Here is a 20,116-nt window from a genome sequence, read left to right on the forward strand (position 1 = left end):
GCTTTCAGCAAGCAAGGTTGTGTCATCTGCATAACACAGGTTGTTAATGAGTCTTCCTCCAATCCTGATGCCACATTCTTTTTCATATAGTCCAGTTTCTTGGATTATTTGCTCAGCATACAGATTGAATAAGTATGGTAAAAGGACACAACCCTGATGCATACCTTTCCTGATTTTGAACCATGCACTATCCCCTTGTTCTGCTCGAACGACTGCCCATTGATCTACGTACAGGCTCCTCATGAGCACAATTAACTGTTCTGGAATTCTCATTCTTCGAAATGTTATCCATAATTTGTTATGCTCTGCACAGTCGAATGCCTTGCAAAGTCAATAAAACACAGGTAAACATCTTTCCGGTATTCTCTGCTTTCAGCCAAGATCCATCTGACATCAGCAGTGGTATCCCTCATTTCATGTCCTCTTCTGAATCCAGCTTGAATTTCTGGCAGTTTAAAACAAATTTGTATAACAAAAACATACCTATGTACATTTACATGAATCTAAATAGCTGAACTCAGAAGCTTGGTTAGGTATACGTTTTTGTTACGTAAATTTGTTTTTAATAATGATCTAAAGTTACAGAAGAGATTTATGAGCCCACTATTCAGCAAATAACTCTGGAATAACTTGCAAATAGAAAGAAATCAGTAGAATACTAGGAAACCTATTTATATGATTGCTTTTTTCATTCTTACAGCTTCCCAAAATAGGTTTCCACTCTCATTTATGCATTTGTGACTATCTAATGGTGGCCCAGTGGTTAAGAGCTCAGCTGCTAATCACAAGGTCAGCAGTTTGAATCCACCAGCTGCTCCTTGGAAATCTTGTGGGGCAGTTCTACCCTGTCCTATAGGGTCGTTATGAGTCAGAACCGACTTGACGGCAATGGACTTGGTTTGGAGGACAACTTTGACTTCTGCTGCTCCTAATCCTGATTGCAGCTCCCAGTCTTAATTCTGTGATGTACAGGGATAGCTGGCTTTCTTGGACACTATTAGAAAATGCTAAACCGTTACAATTGAAGAATATTTTTTCTATTAAGCCTAATGAAGCTGAGGTTTTTAAAACCATTTTAAAAATATATGATAATGGAGAAATGGATCTTTTGAATTCTCTGCTTCCGTGACACAGCAGCTGTGACATTGGGGTGAAAAGTATGAATTCTGGAGCCAGTCTACCTACGTTCAGACTCTAGCTCTGCCATTTCCTCTGTGTGACCCTGGGCAGATGACTTAACATCTGTGTTTTGGTTTCTTCATCTGTACAATGAGGATTATTGATAGACCTACTTTATAGGATTCATATGAGATTAAATGGGTTAGTCCAATGATAAAAAGCTTAGAACGAATGGTATATTGCAGTAAATATTAACTATTAGGACTCAATGTTTAAAAGAAAAAAAAATCATATTAGATTTCTACAGCTGTGACTTTTAGTGGCATGCCCAATCTTGGAATAAAGAGATTCACTGAAAGCTACAATACGTATTTGAAACAAATTCTCGCAATGCATTACATCATGTTTCAATGCCATCCGACGGTAACCAAGAAAGTTATTAGTTCTAGCTTTTGAGGATACCCCTTCATTCACAATGACAGGCGCTGGGTTAGAAATTGTGGATACAAAGATAGAGAAAACATGAGTCCTTTTATTTTTAGGAACTCGCAGCCTAGAAGGCAACTTTAATTTAAAAATGTTAAAATGGTAGAAAGGGCACTATTCATCAGAAGGGCATGCGATTATACTGGAAAAGAATAAGGCATCCGCACTAATTGGTAGAAATGCAAAGTCTGAAATCAGTGATTTCGGGAAATTTAGGAGAGAGGAAAAGCAGAAATTTTACATTTTTACAAGGACGCAAGTCAAACCAGCCAAGAACCGAACTGAATACAGGGAATCCCCCTGTCGCGCTGACGGCCACAGCGTGGGGCTCCTTCTCCTTGCGTCTGACACTGTATTAAACACACACAGGTAAGCCTGCACGTGAAGCCAACTGTAATCCCGTGCAGAGTACTGGTAATCCCAAATGGTCGTCAGATTCTCGAGATACTACTGATATTTTGCTGCTGGCATTGGATCTGGTCAGTTCAGTGGAGGAATATCACCAGATAGCTGCCTGTCCATGCGTTTCGGCTTGTCTTCCTCCTTGGGGACTCCGACCGTGAGGAAAGGAGAGAGCGCCCTCTGCTGGCGTCTGTGCGGATCCGCCTCCCCTGCTGGGGAGGGAGAGAGGTGTCCTCTAACCCTTGCTCAGCCGCAATGGGAGAAAACAAGGAATCAGTATAAATAAATTAACCTACTTCCTTAGATAACAGATTTATAACGTGCTTAAAACTACTTTCTTTCCAATGTGTTTTTTAATTTGTTGAAGCTGGAGTGTGTTATCCGTGTTATTTTAAAACAAAAATCATTTGTAGCAGAAATAAAAGCAAACCCACCGCCCTGGAATCCATTGCAACTCACAGCGACCCTATAGGACAGAGTAGAACTGCCCCATGGGGTTGCCGAGGATATAAATCTTTACAGAAGCTGACTGCCACATCTTTCTCCCGTGGGAGCGGCTGGTGGGTTCGAGCTGCCAACCTTGTGGTTAGCAAGCTGGAGTGCTTAACCATTGCACCACCAGAGGCTCCTTGTAGCAGAAATAATGACTTTAAATACGTAAGTAATAAGCCCTTAATCAGAACTTTAAAAATAGAGTCCAGGTTTGGTTTTGTGTTTGTTTCCTCTCTCTCTGCCCCATTTTTAAAGAAGCAAATCACAGAAAAAAACAAATTACATCAGAAGTTTGCTTTGAAAAGTAAGGAATACTTGATGGCAAACTAGAATTATCAACCTAATATTTATGTACATTGTTCTGTACAGGCCTGTGTAATGATATCTAAGGTTCCTAACTATTAGCTGAGGAGTCCTGGTGGTACAGCGGTTACGTACTTGGCGGCTACCTGGCAGGTCGGTGGTTAGCAGCTCTGTGGAAGAAAGATGTGGCAGTCTGCTTCAGTAAAGATTACAGCCTTGAAAAACCCATGGGGCAGTTCTACTCTGTCCTATAGGATTGCTATGACTTGGGATCCACCAGCGGCAATGGGTTTTTAATTATTAGCCACAATAGGAAAGAAAAATAATAATTTCTGACTATATCACTCCCGTTTTTAATTTAAAAAATATTTTTTTATTACACTGTGGAAAAATTGTCAACAAAAATTGGAATGAAAGGAATTCAATTAGCCAGAAAATTAAATTAAACATCCTCAAGGTTTTTCTATACTTTTAAGGTCTTAAAAATTAGCAAGAAGGGAGACTTGAAAAGAATTTGGAAGAAAATGATCATTATGATAAAAATGGAATTGATTTCTCAGTTTATTCTTTTTATTTGCTCATATTGCATAATCTGGATAACTTCACAAGTTAAAACTGAAAGTGATTCTTTTGCTTTTATTTTTCTAAGTATATAATGTTGCAGAAAAGCTAATATGATTTTTGAGACTTTTATAGATTTTTTTTTGGCTTAGATTAAGGTGCCAGGTTTGCTATCATGTATGAGTTAGTGCTGCTTTCAACACTGTTTTTTTTTTTCTTAATGTAAAACAAGCCTAATTTCACTATCTGGCCATAAAAAGTCAGGCTTCCAAGCAATTTTATAAATAGCCTTTCCTATAAGTTTTGATGAAGTTCACATCTGTAAATGTGGACCTCAAGAATATTTGCAGAAGACAGAGTATGCCATTAAAACACAAACATTTAGCTGGAGAGTTTATAACAGCCTCTTGGTGCTGGTTCGAATATTCATTCTCTTCTGTAGCACTTCGGTGGGTGTTCACGGACTGCCTGTTCTCTTCACTTCTTTCTTTCTGTCTTTTGTAATATAGCCCGAGCTACCTGCAAGCTGCAAGTGACGTGCCTGTTGGTCACAACCTGGATCCCTCTGCCAACTACAACTCCCCGAAATTCCGCTCCAGGAACCAGAGCTACATGAGAGCCGTCAGCACCCTGAGTCAGGCCAGCTGTGTGAGCCAGGTTGGGAACAGCTTGTAATTCTTTCTCCCCTGGGGGCTAAACTCTAAAGCCATGTTGTAACAGAAGCCTTCCCTGCTGATGGTGCAAACATATCTAGGAGACATTCCTTATGGAAATGACATGAGTTTATGTAAAGTTGCTGCCTGGAATTCCTTTTAATTAATTAAAAGGCATGCACTTTGTAAGACTGATTTATTTTCAACATTTCTTACTCTATCATTTTTATATTGACTTTGTCTTATCAAGACATGGTGTATAAGCTAGTCATCTCAACCTCTTTTGTTTATTTGGTGCAGAATGTCTGCCTTTGCCCCCAGGACTGTTTTCTAATAAACTGGGACTGTGGAAAGACCCTGATGGTGCAGTGGTTAAAAGCTCAGCTGCTAATCAAAAGGTTGGCAGTTGGAATCCACCTGCTGCTCCTTGGAAACCTTATGGGGCAGTTCTCCTCTGTCCTATAGGGTCACTATGAGTCGGAATTGACTCAACGGCAACGGGGTTTTTTTATGGGTAGTGGCTTTCAGCCATGTCTTTCAAATTGAACCTCTGAAGGTCTAGTAAGTAGAGTTGGAAACATGCTGTGATGTTTGGTGTCATTTCTATAAAACTGCATTTGTAAGGCTAATTATCAGGACAATGAGTCTTTCTTGCTAGGTACTTTGGCTACAAAGGTCCGTAGGTGCTGCAAATAGTTTGCGCTCGACTGCTAACCTAAATAAAGGTTGTTCGTTCAAACCCACCCAGAGGTACCACAGAAGAAAGGCCAGGCGATCCACTTGCATTAAGATTACAGCCAAGAAGACCCTGTGGAGCAGTTCTACTCTGTAACACATAGGGTCACCATGAGTCAGACTACACATAATATATGTTGTCACTACATGAATGGTGGTGTTTTAATTAGGCCTGATCTCAACAATTAAGTGTCCCAACAGATGTGACCAACTGAGAAAGTCTAGCATGCCTTCCCATCCTGTTCTGAACTGTTCAAAGAATACATAATAACAAAATAAATATTTACTATTGATTCTAAGCATCATCTATGACAGGATCAATAATTTATAAGTAAAAAATAAATTTAAAAAATTAGATACTTTGTTTACTGATTGTAACTGCTGTAAAAAACCTTTCACTTCTCTCAGACTTTTTTTATTGTGGTTGAAAACATATACAACACACACAACAATTCAGCAATTTCCACATGTACAACGCAGTGATGCTGGTTACATTCTTCAAGTCGTACAGCCATTCTCACCCTCCTTTTCTGAATTGTTCCCCCCCGGATTGACATAACTCACTGCCCCTAGGCTTCCTGTCTAACCTTTGCTTTTCTCATCAATGATTCATCATATTGTAAGCATAAATGATATAATACAGGTAATGCAAATAGCAGAGTAACAAAATAAGCATTCATGAATTTTGGATATTATTATATAAAGAGCCAAACATATATAGTGAAGTACTCAGTAAATGACAGCCATGATTATTATTCAACAACAGTAATAATAACTAGTTTAAAAAAAAAAAAAAAAAACCAAACCCCTTGCCATCAAGTCGAAGTCAACTCTTAGGGACCCTATAGGACAGAATAAAACTGCCCCATAAAGTTTTCAAGGAGCAGCTGGTGGATTCGAACTGCCAACCTTTCTGTTAGCAGCTAAGCTCGTAACCGCTGTGCCACAGGGCTCGGTCCAGTCACTAGAGGGATTATTTATAACTTTGGAAGACAAAACAGAGATAACTAGTAGCAGTATGTAATCCTGACTACTAGAAGTCCTTCTGGTTGTAGATAATATTATGACCTTTTGGTAGCTTCCCACGGGCCAAGTGTCTTTTGCCACAGGCTTTAAATTCCTCATGAGAGTCCTCATTTTACAGTTTTTTTTTTCGATTGGAAACTCATACTCTGGACTCTTTCCACTGAACTGTTTAGGATTTTCCTTTTCCACAACACAAGAAAGATAAAACCTTTTTAATCTACTCAGATTAAAAACAGGATTAAATCTCCAACTGCAGCAAAGAGAATTCTGTTGAATCTTTTTTTTTTTTTTCCTAACTGTAAGGAAAGAACCAGTCCTAATTTTGCAAACCAGGACTCCCCAGTTTTAGCCCTGACAGTCCCGCATCTCAGGAAACCTGAGCCCTGGGCTTACCATCTGTACTCAGCTACATCCCTGCAAAATATAACAATAATAATGACAACAGATTAGCAGCAATTTAGAGTATTATAATTATTGAATTAATTGAGGAAATATTCTATTTCAGCATTGAGAAGGTCCAAGATGCTTTGAGAAAGATGAAACAGATTAACTGAAAGGCTGTGATATATTTTAACATTCTCCCAACACGTGGGTATCTGCTGTCAAAACAAACGTCCTTATTTGAAAGATGCGGTGTTCCTTTTCCATTAATAGAACCTAGTTTGCCAAAATATAACTTTTAAAATCAACAAAATTTATAAGCAGATGCTTAACATGATTTCACCACAGGTGTTAATAGTTCCTTACTTTTTTTCATTTACTTTTAACAAACAGGTTCCAATTAAATAGATATCATACCTCTCCAAATGTTCTTATCGAAACTTTAGAGGCACTCTGGATTTCATAGACATTATTGTGGCAAAATGCAAACCATATATTAATACTCTCAACATTATGCTTTTGGCAAACCCAAATGGGATCCACAAAAATAAGTCAGTAAAAATAACATTTTCTCATGTCTTTTCCTATCTGAAAATGTTCACTATTGTAAATAACAGCAAAGCAGACAAGTTGGGTGTTTGGAGTTTTGTTTAATTTGAAGACTTTGAAGTATAGAATTCTAAATCGTTCCTAATACTGAGTTCTATGAAATAACTTTAAATTGAACTCAGTTTTTAAACTGTCCCATAGGGTTTCCAAGGAGTGGCTGGTAGATTTGAACTGCTGACCTTTTGGTAAGCAGCAGAGCTCTTAACCACCGTACCACCAGGGCTCCTTATATATTGTTACTTAAAATAACCCTGGAGCACTGGCAGTGTGTGCGGTTGTTTCATATCTACAAACAACCTCCTAGTAACTCAGTATCAACGCTGGCAAACGTGACTTAACAACAGAGGAAGGAAGAGGGCAGTTCTCAGTGAGGAGAGGATGACACAGGAATCAGCAACACTGTGTTCTTGAGAGGCTTGAATTTGGTGGCTAAAGCTGTTAAAGCTTTACTCTTTATCTTTAATACTCCATTTTTTTCTCATGTGCAAAAATGAAATTAAAGATCTGAGAGACAAGAATGGGGCGTTATTGCTTAATGGGTACAGAGTTTTTGTTTGATGATGAAAAAGTTGTAGAAATAGTGGCGACGGTTGTACAACATTGTGAATTTAGTAGTTAATGCTACTGAGGTATACACTTAAAATGGTTAAAATGGAAATTCTTATACATTTTACCACAAAAAAAAAAAAAACTTTAAAAAAAGGTGATAAGGAAGATGGATGAAATTAAGAGTAGAAGCAAGTAGCTTATGAGACCTGCTAGACCTTGATATGTAAAGCAGACGTATGCGTGTGTAGGAAGCGCTGGACAGGCAAAGTAGGCACTAAGCAGTCACAAGGTGTGTGAAACACCAGATATTTATGAGGCACTCATTATTCATAAAATCTTAAATCAGACATCCCTTTGTGACACCCATTCCCGTCCTATGTGTCCTCTTCCTGAGAGGACAAACCCATAGCTGCCCATCAGGGTAATTAGCAAGCTACAGCTGTAGCCAGGAATTCTTGCCTTTGCCTTTTGACAACAGAACAAGAGTGTTTGGGCTCCAGCCAGCTTCAGTCTGCTGAGCCCCACTGCACATCCACAGCTCTGGTTCTCATAACCATCCGTGGAGCAGACTGATGCAGCAGAGAGAAAACATGGACATATGAACATTGCATAACACAAGACCCACATAGTACGGGTCTTCCACTGGTTTGCCCTCTATCCAAGGTCGACCTTTTCCATCTCTTATCTCTTGCTTTTCACTGAATATTCCTATCAATTGAATAAACCAAGTGATTCAAGAATCTAAAAAAAAAAAAAAAACTGACTGAAGTCTTGTGAGATTTGCTTATCTCTAAGCCATTTCATGATTTGAACTTCATTAGTTAAACTCAACTTTGGTTCCTTTTAGCTCATGGACCTGGGAAGAAAGTTTAGATGCATTAAGTATTCTGGCTGACATTACGGAATTGTTGGGCAAACACTGAATATTCAGAATTGCACGTGGAACTTGCATCTAGAGTTTGAAATGTATACATGAGAACACAAGTCTTTATTGACCAGCTTATGGATCAGACTTGTTCGTTTACCCGTAAAATTTCTTAACTGGGGAAATCACACTGAAAGTGCTAGAAATTCACAGTAAACCCGCTGGTATTCCAGAACCATAAGCAGATGACAGAATGCTGCTGACAGCATCCCTGGTTGCAGTGGGTCTTTTTGTCTGGCGTTCTTTTGGCTACTTATTCACTGTTGACCTTTCCCAGAGGGCCCTGAGATGTAACAATTTGTCAGTATGTTGAACAGGATCTCTAAGCTCTGTTTTTATTCTCTGAACGATGTCCCCTAAAGTTTTAGAGAACACAGTTAGATTTTTCTTGTGGTTCCATTTTGCTTATAATTTTGTGTTAAAATGTTTACACATTTCACACATAATGTTCACTGTTAAAAGCCTCTGTTTGGTAAATCTACACATAAAATGGAATAACACCCAAGTTTTTTATGTCCCCTAAATGCACATAGGATTTTAAGATCCTCTCATCTTCCCCCTTATGATAAATAATAATAAAATAATGATTACAATTTTCTGAGGCCTACCAAATTCCTGGAACTGGGCTAGGTGATCTATAATAGTTACTGTAATCCTTGAACAACCCAGCAAGGTATGACTATTATCCCCATTAGAGATAGACATGCACTCTACAAGTATTTATTAGAACTCCTACCTTGTCCTTTTCTGGGAACTTAGAAAATGCAGTAGAGTAAAACACACAGTTACTGATCTGAAGAAGTTTCTCCATAAAGGAACTCAGTTGGAAAGAAGTTACCTTTTCAACAGCAGTGGGACGGTGGGGATTCAAACCCCTGTTTGGCAGATCCCAAAGCCAACAATGTAGATGAGCAAATGGCACCCAGGAGCCCTCTGTTCTCTGGCCCTCCAGTCCCTTCAGTAGTGAACAATTTCTTTTATGGTGTCTCGTCCTCATTCCCACTGTGAAAGGCCTGAAAACCAGGCCAGAGGGGGCACATGGGGTTAGTCTGTCGCACAATGCCAGCTTCCCAGACTTGCTGGTGTTTCCGTGGTCAGAGACTTCTTACTGGCTCTGATCCTCTCCAAGCAAGCCAAAAAGAACATACCATTTTTTATTCTTTTATGACGTGAGATGACGGGGTGGTGCCCGAAAGCTAATTTTGCTCAGTCTTGAAATTCACTACTCAACCTCTTGGCTTCTCACTGTCTGAAAGAGGTGGAGGCCCACAGGGGAGGAAGAGGAGGTGTGAGATAGGTAGCAATGCAGTGGGGCCCATTCAAGATGTCTCAGTCTTAGCTTTGACTTTTTCCCTTTTTCCCCGTTACGAATGTATTTCATGTCACCTGTTCAAATCTTGATTCTTGTTCTATACACTTCTGTAAGTGATTTTCAGCATGTCTAGGACCAAATGCACCTCCCAATTTAAAATGAAGAAATGCTACTTTGATAAAAGCCAGCTGATTTCTGTTTTTGTTTATTTAAATCTTGGAGCCCAGGTGGTGCCGTGATTAAGAGCTTAGCTGCTAACCAAAAGATCGGCAGTTCAAATCCATCAGCCACTCCTTGGAAACCCTATGGGGCAATTCTGCTCTGTCCTATGGAGTCACTAAGAGTTGGAATTGACTCCACAGCAACGGGTTTGGTTTGGTTTGGTTTATTCAAATCTTACCATATTGGGATTCACAGTGTGACAATTTTAACTAGAATGTGCAAGCATTTGGATTGGATTGATCTGACAATTCATGAGTGATAAATGAAAATTGTCCTTAAGGCCAAATACAATATCTGAAGCTCTGGAAAGGACCAAAAGTTTTATTGATCCCCCCTCTTGTCTTCCCTGTGACAGCATCTTTTCACCTTTCCTGTGGCTCAGCCCAACAAATCCTCCTGAGCTCACAGTGTCTATGAGCAAAGAAGGTTTTGTTTTGTTTTGTTTTGTCTTGGTAATTTACAATTCTGAAAATTCTGCCAACCTCCCACTCTCTTTTCTGCCTGGGCGTTGGTGGAAGATTCAGGGACAGACCCAGCTGTTTTAGCGTAGCATGAAGGAGGCGACACTGGGGAGCTGGAAGAGCAGCTCGTAACAGGAACACATCCCTCATCCTCCTTACAGAAAAGGTGTTTGCTTTCTTCACAGTTTTAGGTCACGCTCATTTTATCATCATCTTTTTTCTTTTTGTCTTGTAAAAGACTGTTTCTGTGTGGTTGTAGGCTCTGTCTCATATTTGTCTTTCAAACGTCATCTGTCATGACCTCCAAGAAGCCCCAAAAACAAACCAGTTGCTGTCGAGTCGATTCCAACTCATGACGACCCCATGTGTTTCAGAGTGGAACTGGGCTCCCTAGGGTTGGCAATGGCTGTGATCTTTCAGAAGCAGGTACCCAGGCCTTTCATCCGAGGCTCTTCTGTGTGGATTCAAACCGCCATACTTTTGGTCAGTAGCCAAGCATGTTAACCGTTTGCACCACCGAGGGACTCCCCGAGAAGCCCACCCTTAGCCTTATTTAGAGCACTCTGTCGCAATAAGACAGTTCTCTTTAACCCAGTCGCTTCCACCCCCACCACTTGGAACTCTCTGACGGTAGTCCCTCACACTGCCCTCACTCTCTGAAAGCAGCTCAAGTAATTTTTCTGAGCTGTGGGTCACGAAACAAAGTAAGACACCCGCTCTCGCTGCAACATCAAAACCATGCTGGTCGTTTCTACACTTACCCTATTGGCTTAAAGTCCTCATGTGATACCATTAGGGAATTTAGCCATGGTTCTAGTTACAGTGTAAAATTATACCCACTTCTCCAAATCTTCCGCAAACTGGGTGAACAAACCAGCTCTCAGGTAACAGATTATTTCAATTTTTCAATTCCCCTCTAGACTAGCAGGAGATCCTTCCCTACCACTTTTTATTTGTTGGGTGGGGGGAGTCACCTTCATCTCTAGAACCTCACTGGGAAGTTTTTGGAGCTAGAAGCATAGCCGAATGGCCCCTACTGAGACTTCAGGAAGGGAGGATGGATGGACCCACGGAGAGCTTGCAGAAGAGTTTCTGCTGAAAACTTCTGTCAGGGCTGCTGGCAAAGGCTGGTGACATCACTCATATATTGACCTTTTCAAGTTGTCTAACCTGCATTGTTGACATAAATGACATAAAACGATCTAAGACTTTTGATGAAATTCTACGTAAGTGAAAGCTTAGATCGAAAGAAACACGTAAAATTCTGTCATATTTTCACCCCAGTATGAGTGTTTTTGATGCATTTTACTCACTAGATGCCTGAGGCTATTCTGACGGCAGTGTCTTAGTTCTGTCTTTGCCCTGAGTTTGTCTGCCTCTATCCAAGATCGGAAATCCTCAAACCGTTCAGATGATTGCAGTCTTCCATTCGTTTTTCTCTGGTCTTTTATGCTGGCATTACGTTTTGGCCTGACAGGTAGTCCTGTCCTTTAATTCACCTCAGTACCCTCCTCCACAGTCTCTAGAATCAGTGACTGAGTTATGCTCACTCAGCATTTTAGAGTGAGAGCAGCCATTTTTCTAGCATGTGAATAATATCTGGGTACGATTAGAGACGTCCACATAGAGGTCTTCAAATTATAGGTAGTCAAAGATAATAGTATTTTGTTTTCTCTTTTCAAAAAAGAATCTGATTCTTTTGCCCTACTTTTACTCTGTGAACAATTATAGGAAAAGAACTAATCTGGCTTTTAAAACAACACATTTTCAATTTATCTCCAGCATAATTCATGGTTTTCAGAAAATTGTTGGTGCTTTGGACCTTCATGCAGACTGTCCAGATCTTGCTAAGATGAACGCCAAAAGAACAAGAAGAGAAATAATCATTTCTTCATCCTCAACTTTCTAACAGAAAGAAACAGGGAGGAAGGAAGGAGGGAAGGAAGGAAGATCATGGAAGGAAGGAGGATGGTGGGAGGGAGGAAGAGGTTGGGAGGGAGGGAGGGATAGACTGAAAGAGAGAGGGAGAAGGGAAAGAAATGACATCAAGATTTTGAAGTAGGGGCAAAGATAGAAAAGTAAACATTTGCTTACAGAACTTGCAGATAGGTCTTTGAAATAAGACATACACAGGTTTTTGTGGGAACCCAGGGGACAACGTCTCACCCAGCTGGGGCATTGGGGAGAGTCACCTCCTGGAGAAAGTTACATCCCAGCTGAGGTCCGAAGGGTGTTGAAGAGGGAGCCAGGTAAAAATAGGGAAAGAACATTCCAGCAGAGGGAGCAGCTTGTTCAAATTCAGAGGCAAGGGAGAAAAGATTGTAGTTTGGGGAACTGCATTATTTTTGTATGACTTGAGTGTATGGCTCCAGTTAGGAAGAGTGCTGAGGAGTAAGTTTGGAGAGGTGAGCAGGGCAGGCTCATGAAGGGCCTTGCTGAGGAATTTGCCATGCTAAGCCATTTGTACTTAGCTTGAAGACTGGGTGCCAGTGAAAAAACTTAAGCAGTGGAATGACACCATTAGATTTGTTAGACTGAGTCAGAGGACTGCTGCAATAGGCAAGAGGCAGCTGTAATAATGTGGCAGAGAAGTAGAGGTGGCCAGAGCAGAGATCAACTGTAATGGGTGGTGATAGCAGGACGGATGTGGAATAGAGAACCAAAAAGACCCATGATCAACTGGAGATGGAGGATGGGGTAAGAGGGGCATCAAGAATGATTCCCAAGTTTCTGGCTTAGGCTTCTCTGTAAGCCCATGGCAAGAGGGAAGAGGCAAGGAGAAAATCTGGAGGGGGAACATGAAGCCACATAGCAGGCCTTCCATAGGCATTATGATAGGTATTATAATAGGTCTTATTCCCTGTGGCTTTCCTTAGCCCTGCTGCTACTCTCTTTCCTTTATATGCCTTTCTCTCCAGAGAGCCTCAGCCCTTGCTTATCAGTTTCACCAATACTTACCCACCTGTGTCTATACACATTAACATTTAAAATACACACAAGTGATGTGTCCATAATATGTAAGTAATTGGCAGCCAATCATTTATCAAAGTTCCATTCAACCAAACTGAGTAAATCATTCACTTAGAGCAACTGGGTTCTGTCCATGCTGAACCCATGGGCCCTCTTGCCCTTACGTCTGTGAGCGACTACCTGTCATCAGCCCAGCTTCAGTTTTTCATTGTTAAATTCTCATTCCTTTTCCCACCCCATTCTGTTCACCCCTGTCTGTACAATATGTCACTCTATTGGATTTCCATTCAAAATCTCTAGATTTGACTCATGAGGAAGACATAAGTATTACCATCTGGAAAAGTCAGGAAAAGTGTATCCTCCACATTCGTGCACGTTGAGCAAAGGCCCTTCAACTAGCCTGATGGTCAAACCCACACGTACATATAAACTTGAGATCCCCCCACTGTCCAAAAGCATAATTTTTTTAATACAGGTGGAACTTTTAGGTTCCAAGGGTGACTCTGTTGATGAGGATTGAATCACAGGCTTGAAAAGAATTACTTTATCTGCTAAACTATCAAATAAAATGAGTATACTAATCTCCTGTGCTAAAAGAGGGGGAAAATGTGGAATTTGGGTAGATGCAGCTTATTGGGTATAGACAGAGATGGCAATCCCGCCATTTCTTTTCTCATCTGACCTAGATTCATGCCGCGTAACACATGAAGTCACCACAAGTTGGAATCAGCTCGATGGCAATGGGTTTAGTTTAGTTTTTTGTTTCTTTAACGGCGGGAAGTATATTAGTTTATATGCCAAGGTTTCTGTTAGTCGGAATGAAAACAAGTGGATGCAGACTCTCCTATCTTTGAAAAGAATGAAAATAGCTTATAGTACTTCAGTGTTTACTTACATACCCTCAATACCTGGAGTTGTCTGTGCTGTAACTAGCTTGGAAAGGTAAGGGAGTCGCTTGGGGAAAGGGGAGGAGGGGAGGACTAATGTTTTGAACGCTTCCTTTGTACCAGATGCTTTGCTAAACTTTTAAAGGCACGATCTCTCTTAGCAATAACCTGTCAACCCTACTTTAAAGCTTTGCCCTGTGGTTCCATAGATTTTCATCGACATTTTGGAATTGGCTATTTACTTTATTGTTTAATAAGAAATAACCCAATAAACTATTTCCCAAGCTCAACAGATTGCTCAATCTGATTTCAAATTAATTATGCTGAAGATATAAGACGATAAATGACTATGGCGGTGTGAATCTCAACCTCCGCTTGTTCTTTTGTAACGTGCTTAACACCGGAGCCTGGTTTCATATGTACTGTTGATTATTCTAGATGAGTGAAGCTGAGATCAATGGGCAGTTTGAATCGGTGTGTGAATCCGTCTTTAGTGAAGTTGAATCTCAGGCCATGGATGCCCTTGACCTCCCTGGATGTTTCCGAACAAGGAGTCACAGTTACCTTCGGGCCATTCAAGCTGGTTACTCCCAAGACGATGAATGTATTCCTGCAATGACATCCTCCAACATCGCCTCAACCATCAGGTCAACAGCAGGTAAAACAACACCCTTTCTGTTCTTCGTGGTGGAACACTTACAGGTGTATTGGAGTCTTTATCCTACAGGAAGCAGAGCGCACCTGTCCCACAGGTATAATTTACTACCCAAACATCTGATAACTGTTGCAAATTGCTTTTGTTATATTGTGACATTTTCAGTGGTGTTTGAAACCATTTGTTTCATAGATAACTTCTGTGTCTTCTAGAACGTAATCTATTAATTATGAAGGTTCTTTACAATAATCAAGTGTCACCAGACTTACTGGTCTAACAGAGACTGGAGGAACCCCTGAGACTGTGGCCCCTGGATACCTTGCTAACTCAGAACTGAAACCCCTCCCAAAGTCCACCTTTCAGCAAAAGATTAGACAGGCCTATAAGACAAACAATAACACATGTGAGGAACATGTTTGTTAGTTTAATCAAGTCTACAAGACCAAATGGGCAACACTTGCCCAAAAGCAAAGAGGAGAAGGCAGGAAGGGACAGGAAAACTGGATGAGTGGACACAGAGAACCCGGGGAGGAAAGGGGAAGGGGGAGAGTGCTGACACATTGCGAGGGTTGAAACCAATGTCACAAAACGATTTGTGTATAAATCTTTGAATGAGAAACTAATTTGCACAGGAAACTTTCATCTAAAACACAATAAAAAATTATTTAAAAAATAATCACGTGTAACTTTTGTAAAGTTTTGTATGGGAAAACGTTTTTAAAGCGTTGACATTTGGAAGGTGATCATGTTTTAAATATTAACGTTTAATAGATTGCAGTAAAATTCCATTCGACAGGTAGTGACATCTAGGCTCCTCCTAGTGGCGTCCAGCCTGAACCTCTGTTGCACGGTAAGCAGATCTGTAAACATGATTAATGGCTGCACAGCAAATCAGTCGTTAATGTAAATTCAGTAATAGTCGTAGGGCTCCAAGGAATCGACGTCACAACTTCCTTCAGTTCTTATGGAAAACCAAACCCACTCTTTGAAAATTTACCACCTAAGCTAAATATCACTGTCTGATATTTTATTGCACTATTATTATTTATATAGTGTAATGAATATGCATGACCTCGAGACACCCATAAAATATAGCAAGTAATAAAAATTTTCCATGCTACATATAAAAGCTAAGAAGATAAGCTATGAAATAGGGTAGCGTTGAAGAGTAGGTGATCTGAATATCGTAAGATCTGGAATGCTGCAGAAGCATCAAAGGAACTTAAGGGGTAGTTTTGAGAAAAAATAGAATGCACTTTGTTTATGATAAACTAGGGTTAGGAAGCAGAAGACATGTAATCGGGAGGGGATGAAAGCAACAAAGGAAAGCTCAGGAAGGGCTGTGTCATTATCCCCATAAATAGATCCTGGTTTGTTTGAATGCTAAAGTCAATGAGAGTTTTAAGGGATTGCGCATTACAGGTTGCAGCCACTGTGGAAGTGTACACTCTCACTGCACTTGAATGGACACTATTCGATGGGATAGCTATAGATAGGAGAGCAAACATGGATTGAAGCCTTGCTCCACAATGGCATGACTGTAAGATCTTGGGGAAGTTCCCTTTTCTGACTCTCACTTTCCGGAGGTGTTAAAAACAAGTAATAGCTATTGATAACGTATTCAAGTACATTTAAAGGAAGCTGTGACTGCGCCGTGTTCTGTTGTATGCTGCTTTGTGTCATCTGAGTGGAGGTTATTGGGATGCTCTCTGACACCAAGTCTTGGGGTCTCCGTGACGATGAGTGTGGGATCGTGCCATGCTCTGTTTTCAGAACGCGGCTTTGTGGAGATGGAGGCGGCAGATGGTGAGGATGTGTTTCGTGGGAGATACCCAGGGCTGCGAATAGGATCCAGGTGTGACCTGGGGGCAGTGTGTGTGTGATTCGGGCCTTAGCCTCTGATTCACCTCGTAGATGAACTATTCTACTGGCTTCTTCCTGGCAGTGAAGTCCTGAATCACCTCTCACACACTGCCCCTCTGTGAAAATGTGATAGTAGAGCAAATTAGAAACTTAGGGAAGTAATGAGCTTTACAGTCGTTGCATTTTTAAAAAACAGTTTAAGAGATCATTACTGATACAGTCAACCAATATTTGTTGAGTATCTATTAGGAGCAAGTGCCAGTTAAGTGTTTTTATGGTCGTCGGAAATGCTCTGAAACAATAATTACCTAGTAGAAAATGATTTTATTGTTTTTAAGGCTGTCATTATAGAGAATAAAAATAAAACAGAGATTTCACGGAGAAAATGTGAGAACCCGTACTGAACTCAAACTAAAATTCTAATTTATGTGTGCGTCATTTTTACCTCATACATTTTTGTGTTCCCAAAGTGTACACATCAAATTCATACAAAAAAAAAAAATCTTGTATCCAAAGTTTCTATTGTATCTTGGCTTGGTTATTGAATTAAAATGTCCTCTAGACTGTACGGGGAGCATCAGTTAGAGAAAGATCTGAGACTCAAATAAGAGAAGGAATATAGAACACTATGACAAACTTTAGTGCAGTTGAATTAGAAATTGCCATTTTGAAGAAATGTAAGTACGGATTAATCATTAATTCTTCCCTCTCCCTGTTTTTCTATAAGTATTATATATTTAAAAGTTATGACTTTCTTATCTAAATAGAATTAAGATGATGTACAACAGTAGTATATTTAATGAAATGATGAAAAATACCAAAGAAGTTAAAAAAAAAACCTGTTTGGAAAAACATACAAAAATGAAATTATGGCGTAAAACAATCAAAATTTACAGGATGCAAATGCTGACATAGTTGTTATTATTAAACTTCAAACTTGATTTGAAGTTTCTTGCCAGTGAGGCAAGATGGGATTCCAATATTTTGTATTTAAATATTTCTTACACTTGTATTTAAATACTTGGAAAATCATACACTAACACCAACATTTAATAGCTTTCCTTTCTTGATGTGTGTGTGTGTGTATGGAGAGACAAAGGAGAGAGAGAAAATATGTTAACAAATCGATTTCTCTTATGATTCTAAAACTAGCTCTTGAAAATCATTTGAAAAAAGTTACTTTCAAAAGCATTCCAAAGTGATTATTTTGAAGAATAACATTCATTTAAATATGTTTCTCTTTGCACGTTTGAAAAATAAAAAACTTTGGTATGATGAGATTGTCTCACCTTGTAAAATGCAAATATATTATTTTAATATTCATATATTAATAAATTAAATCTCAAATGTTTGCATGAAAAGTTTATTAAGAATTTTAAAATATGTATTAGACTTTTTATTTTAAACGTTAACAGGTCGATGCCGCCAGTGAATGTTTTGCTTGCTTTAGGGGGCACAAGTTCATCTGTGTTTTTTTGCTCAGCCCTTAAAGGCAGGTGGTGATCCAGCTGAAGCAGGCTCTTTTAATCCAGTCTCCAGGGAAGCCGAACAGGAACGGAATACAATGTGAGGCAATGTGACCCACGCTTACAAATGTATCACCATCCTTCTGTTTCTTTCATTATGAAGAACGTTACGTATTGATTAGTGTCCTCTCGTTAAATTAAGTGGTTTTGAAAACATCTAACTTTCATTTCACACATGGTTTCTTTCTCATCTGTGAAATGATTTATCAGAAAGCTATACTTGTCTAAATATGCATTTCACCCGATTTTTCTAGGGAGGGAGTATTATTGATATCGTGGAGGAAAATGCTATAAAATTAGATTATAATGATTTTTCTCTGGGTCAGAATTTTTCTCAACATATGTCACAACTGATTCCAGAAGTCATTAACACAAAGGGAAGATACATGTGAAGCATGACAGAGGAAACAGCCATGAACTTATTTTTATGTTATAATTTATATTTCTATAGAAACTTGCCTCTCAAGGGCACACAATAATTCCCAGTTTCCAAGACAGATATTTGCTAACACATGGGAGCAAACCTATCTCTCTATTTCCATACCTTGAATTATTAGAAGTAGGCTAAACATTTTTCTTTATCTTGATTTTTTTTCATACTATGATTTGTTTCTGTTTTTACAAGTTTACTTTAAAAGTTTACCTGTCTCAATGTAAAGAACTAGGACTGTGTATTTAATTCTCTCATTTAATGCTCTAAATCTAGAAATGAAAAAGAGTGTTTTGCATAATTTCATCTTTAAATGATGAGTAGTGCTTCACATGTGAGCACCTGGTAAAATTTTTCTCGTAGATTGAATGTGTTGCCTCAACCTTCTTTGTTTAAGTGACATGACTTGGCTTGGTGAAGTTACTGTGTAATTACTATGCTAGCATACATGAAGAGATAATGACCCTGTTTTTAATTTGAATTGGAAAAGTTGAGAATTTAAATTTACAAATTGGAAATGAAGTCAGCTGGCTGTTGTTAAAATATTTTTGTCAACAGATTAAAGATGATTTGAAATCATAAAATATCTAAGAATATATTAAGGTGTGTTGGACTACCAGAACCAAACCTATTGCCAGCAAGTTGATTTCAAGTCACAGTGACCTTACTCAACAGGGTAGAACTGCCCCATAGGGTTTCCAAGGAGCAGCTGGTAGATTCAAACTGCCTACCTTTTTGTTAACAGCTAAGCTCTTAATCACTGCACCACCAGGGCTTCTGGACTACCAAGACATCATTGATAAATTAAGCTAATGGTTCTGGTGCTCTCCTTACCACCCCAGGACAAAGAGAGGATGTGGTCACCTCTACTGGTTGGTACGGCTGACAGAGCATCTTTGCAGTCAGCTCTTACTTAGGGACTACTTGTCTGGTTTGTAGATTTTTCCAAACCTTTTGATTTCTTTCTTCCCTGTGGCTTTTATTGAGCATTTCATCATCCCTTCACCGCTTCCCCAGATGGTTGGGGAAGGAGAGAATAAAAGGAGAAGGACCTCAAATCAATATGGGAAAATACTTTTGGGGAAAAAAAAAAATCAGATCTTTCCTAGAAAGTGACAAGCTTTAAGTTTTGTAAGCCATAAACTCTGGAAATCAGAAGACTCCACTAAAAAATGCCTTCTCAGTCTGTCCTTCAAATGTTAGGGCTCTACAGATATGTGAGTTCCTGACGTCAGAAAGTGTTGCTTACAGTGTTAATGAACCAAAGCATTCAATCAGTTTTCCACCATGTGATGGTTAAGGTTGTGTGTCAACTTGGCTGGGCCATGATGCTCGATGGATTGGCAGTTATGATGTAGTTTGGCAGCTATGTAATGATGTAATCACCTCTGTGATAAGATCTGATCTAATGTAATCACCTCAATGAGGAGATCTGCTATGAGCAGCCAATCAGTTGAAAGGGAGTTTCCTTGGGGGTGTGGCCTGCATCCAATACATATGGACTTTCTGGGAAAGCTCACTGGCTTTTACACTGCTCTGGATGCTGCAT

The 20,116-nt window shown here is 39.6% G+C and overlaps 1 protein-coding gene across 1 annotated transcript in view; it reads left to right on the forward strand.

Moving 5' to 3' along the window:
* The window catches only part of DLGAP2 (DLG associated protein 2), a 216,922-nt gene that overhangs the window by 129,481 nt on the left and 67,325 nt on the right, over nucleotides 1–20,116 (forward strand). The window contains exons 4-5 of the mRNA XM_012554554.2: nucleotides 3,873–4,020; nucleotides 14,532–14,751. Coding sequence (XP_012410008.2) covers nucleotides 3,873–4,020; nucleotides 14,532–14,751 — 368 coding nt within the window. The remainder of the gene's footprint in view (nucleotides 1–3,872; nucleotides 4,021–14,531; nucleotides 14,752–20,116) is intronic.

The sequence above is a fragment of the Trichechus manatus genome, unplaced genomic scaffold (assembly GCF_000243295.1).
Source record: "Trichechus manatus latirostris isolate Lorelei unplaced genomic scaffold, TriManLat1.0 scaffold00023, whole genome shotgun sequence".
Lineage (NCBI taxonomy): Eukaryota > Metazoa > Chordata > Mammalia > Sirenia > Trichechidae > Trichechus > Trichechus manatus.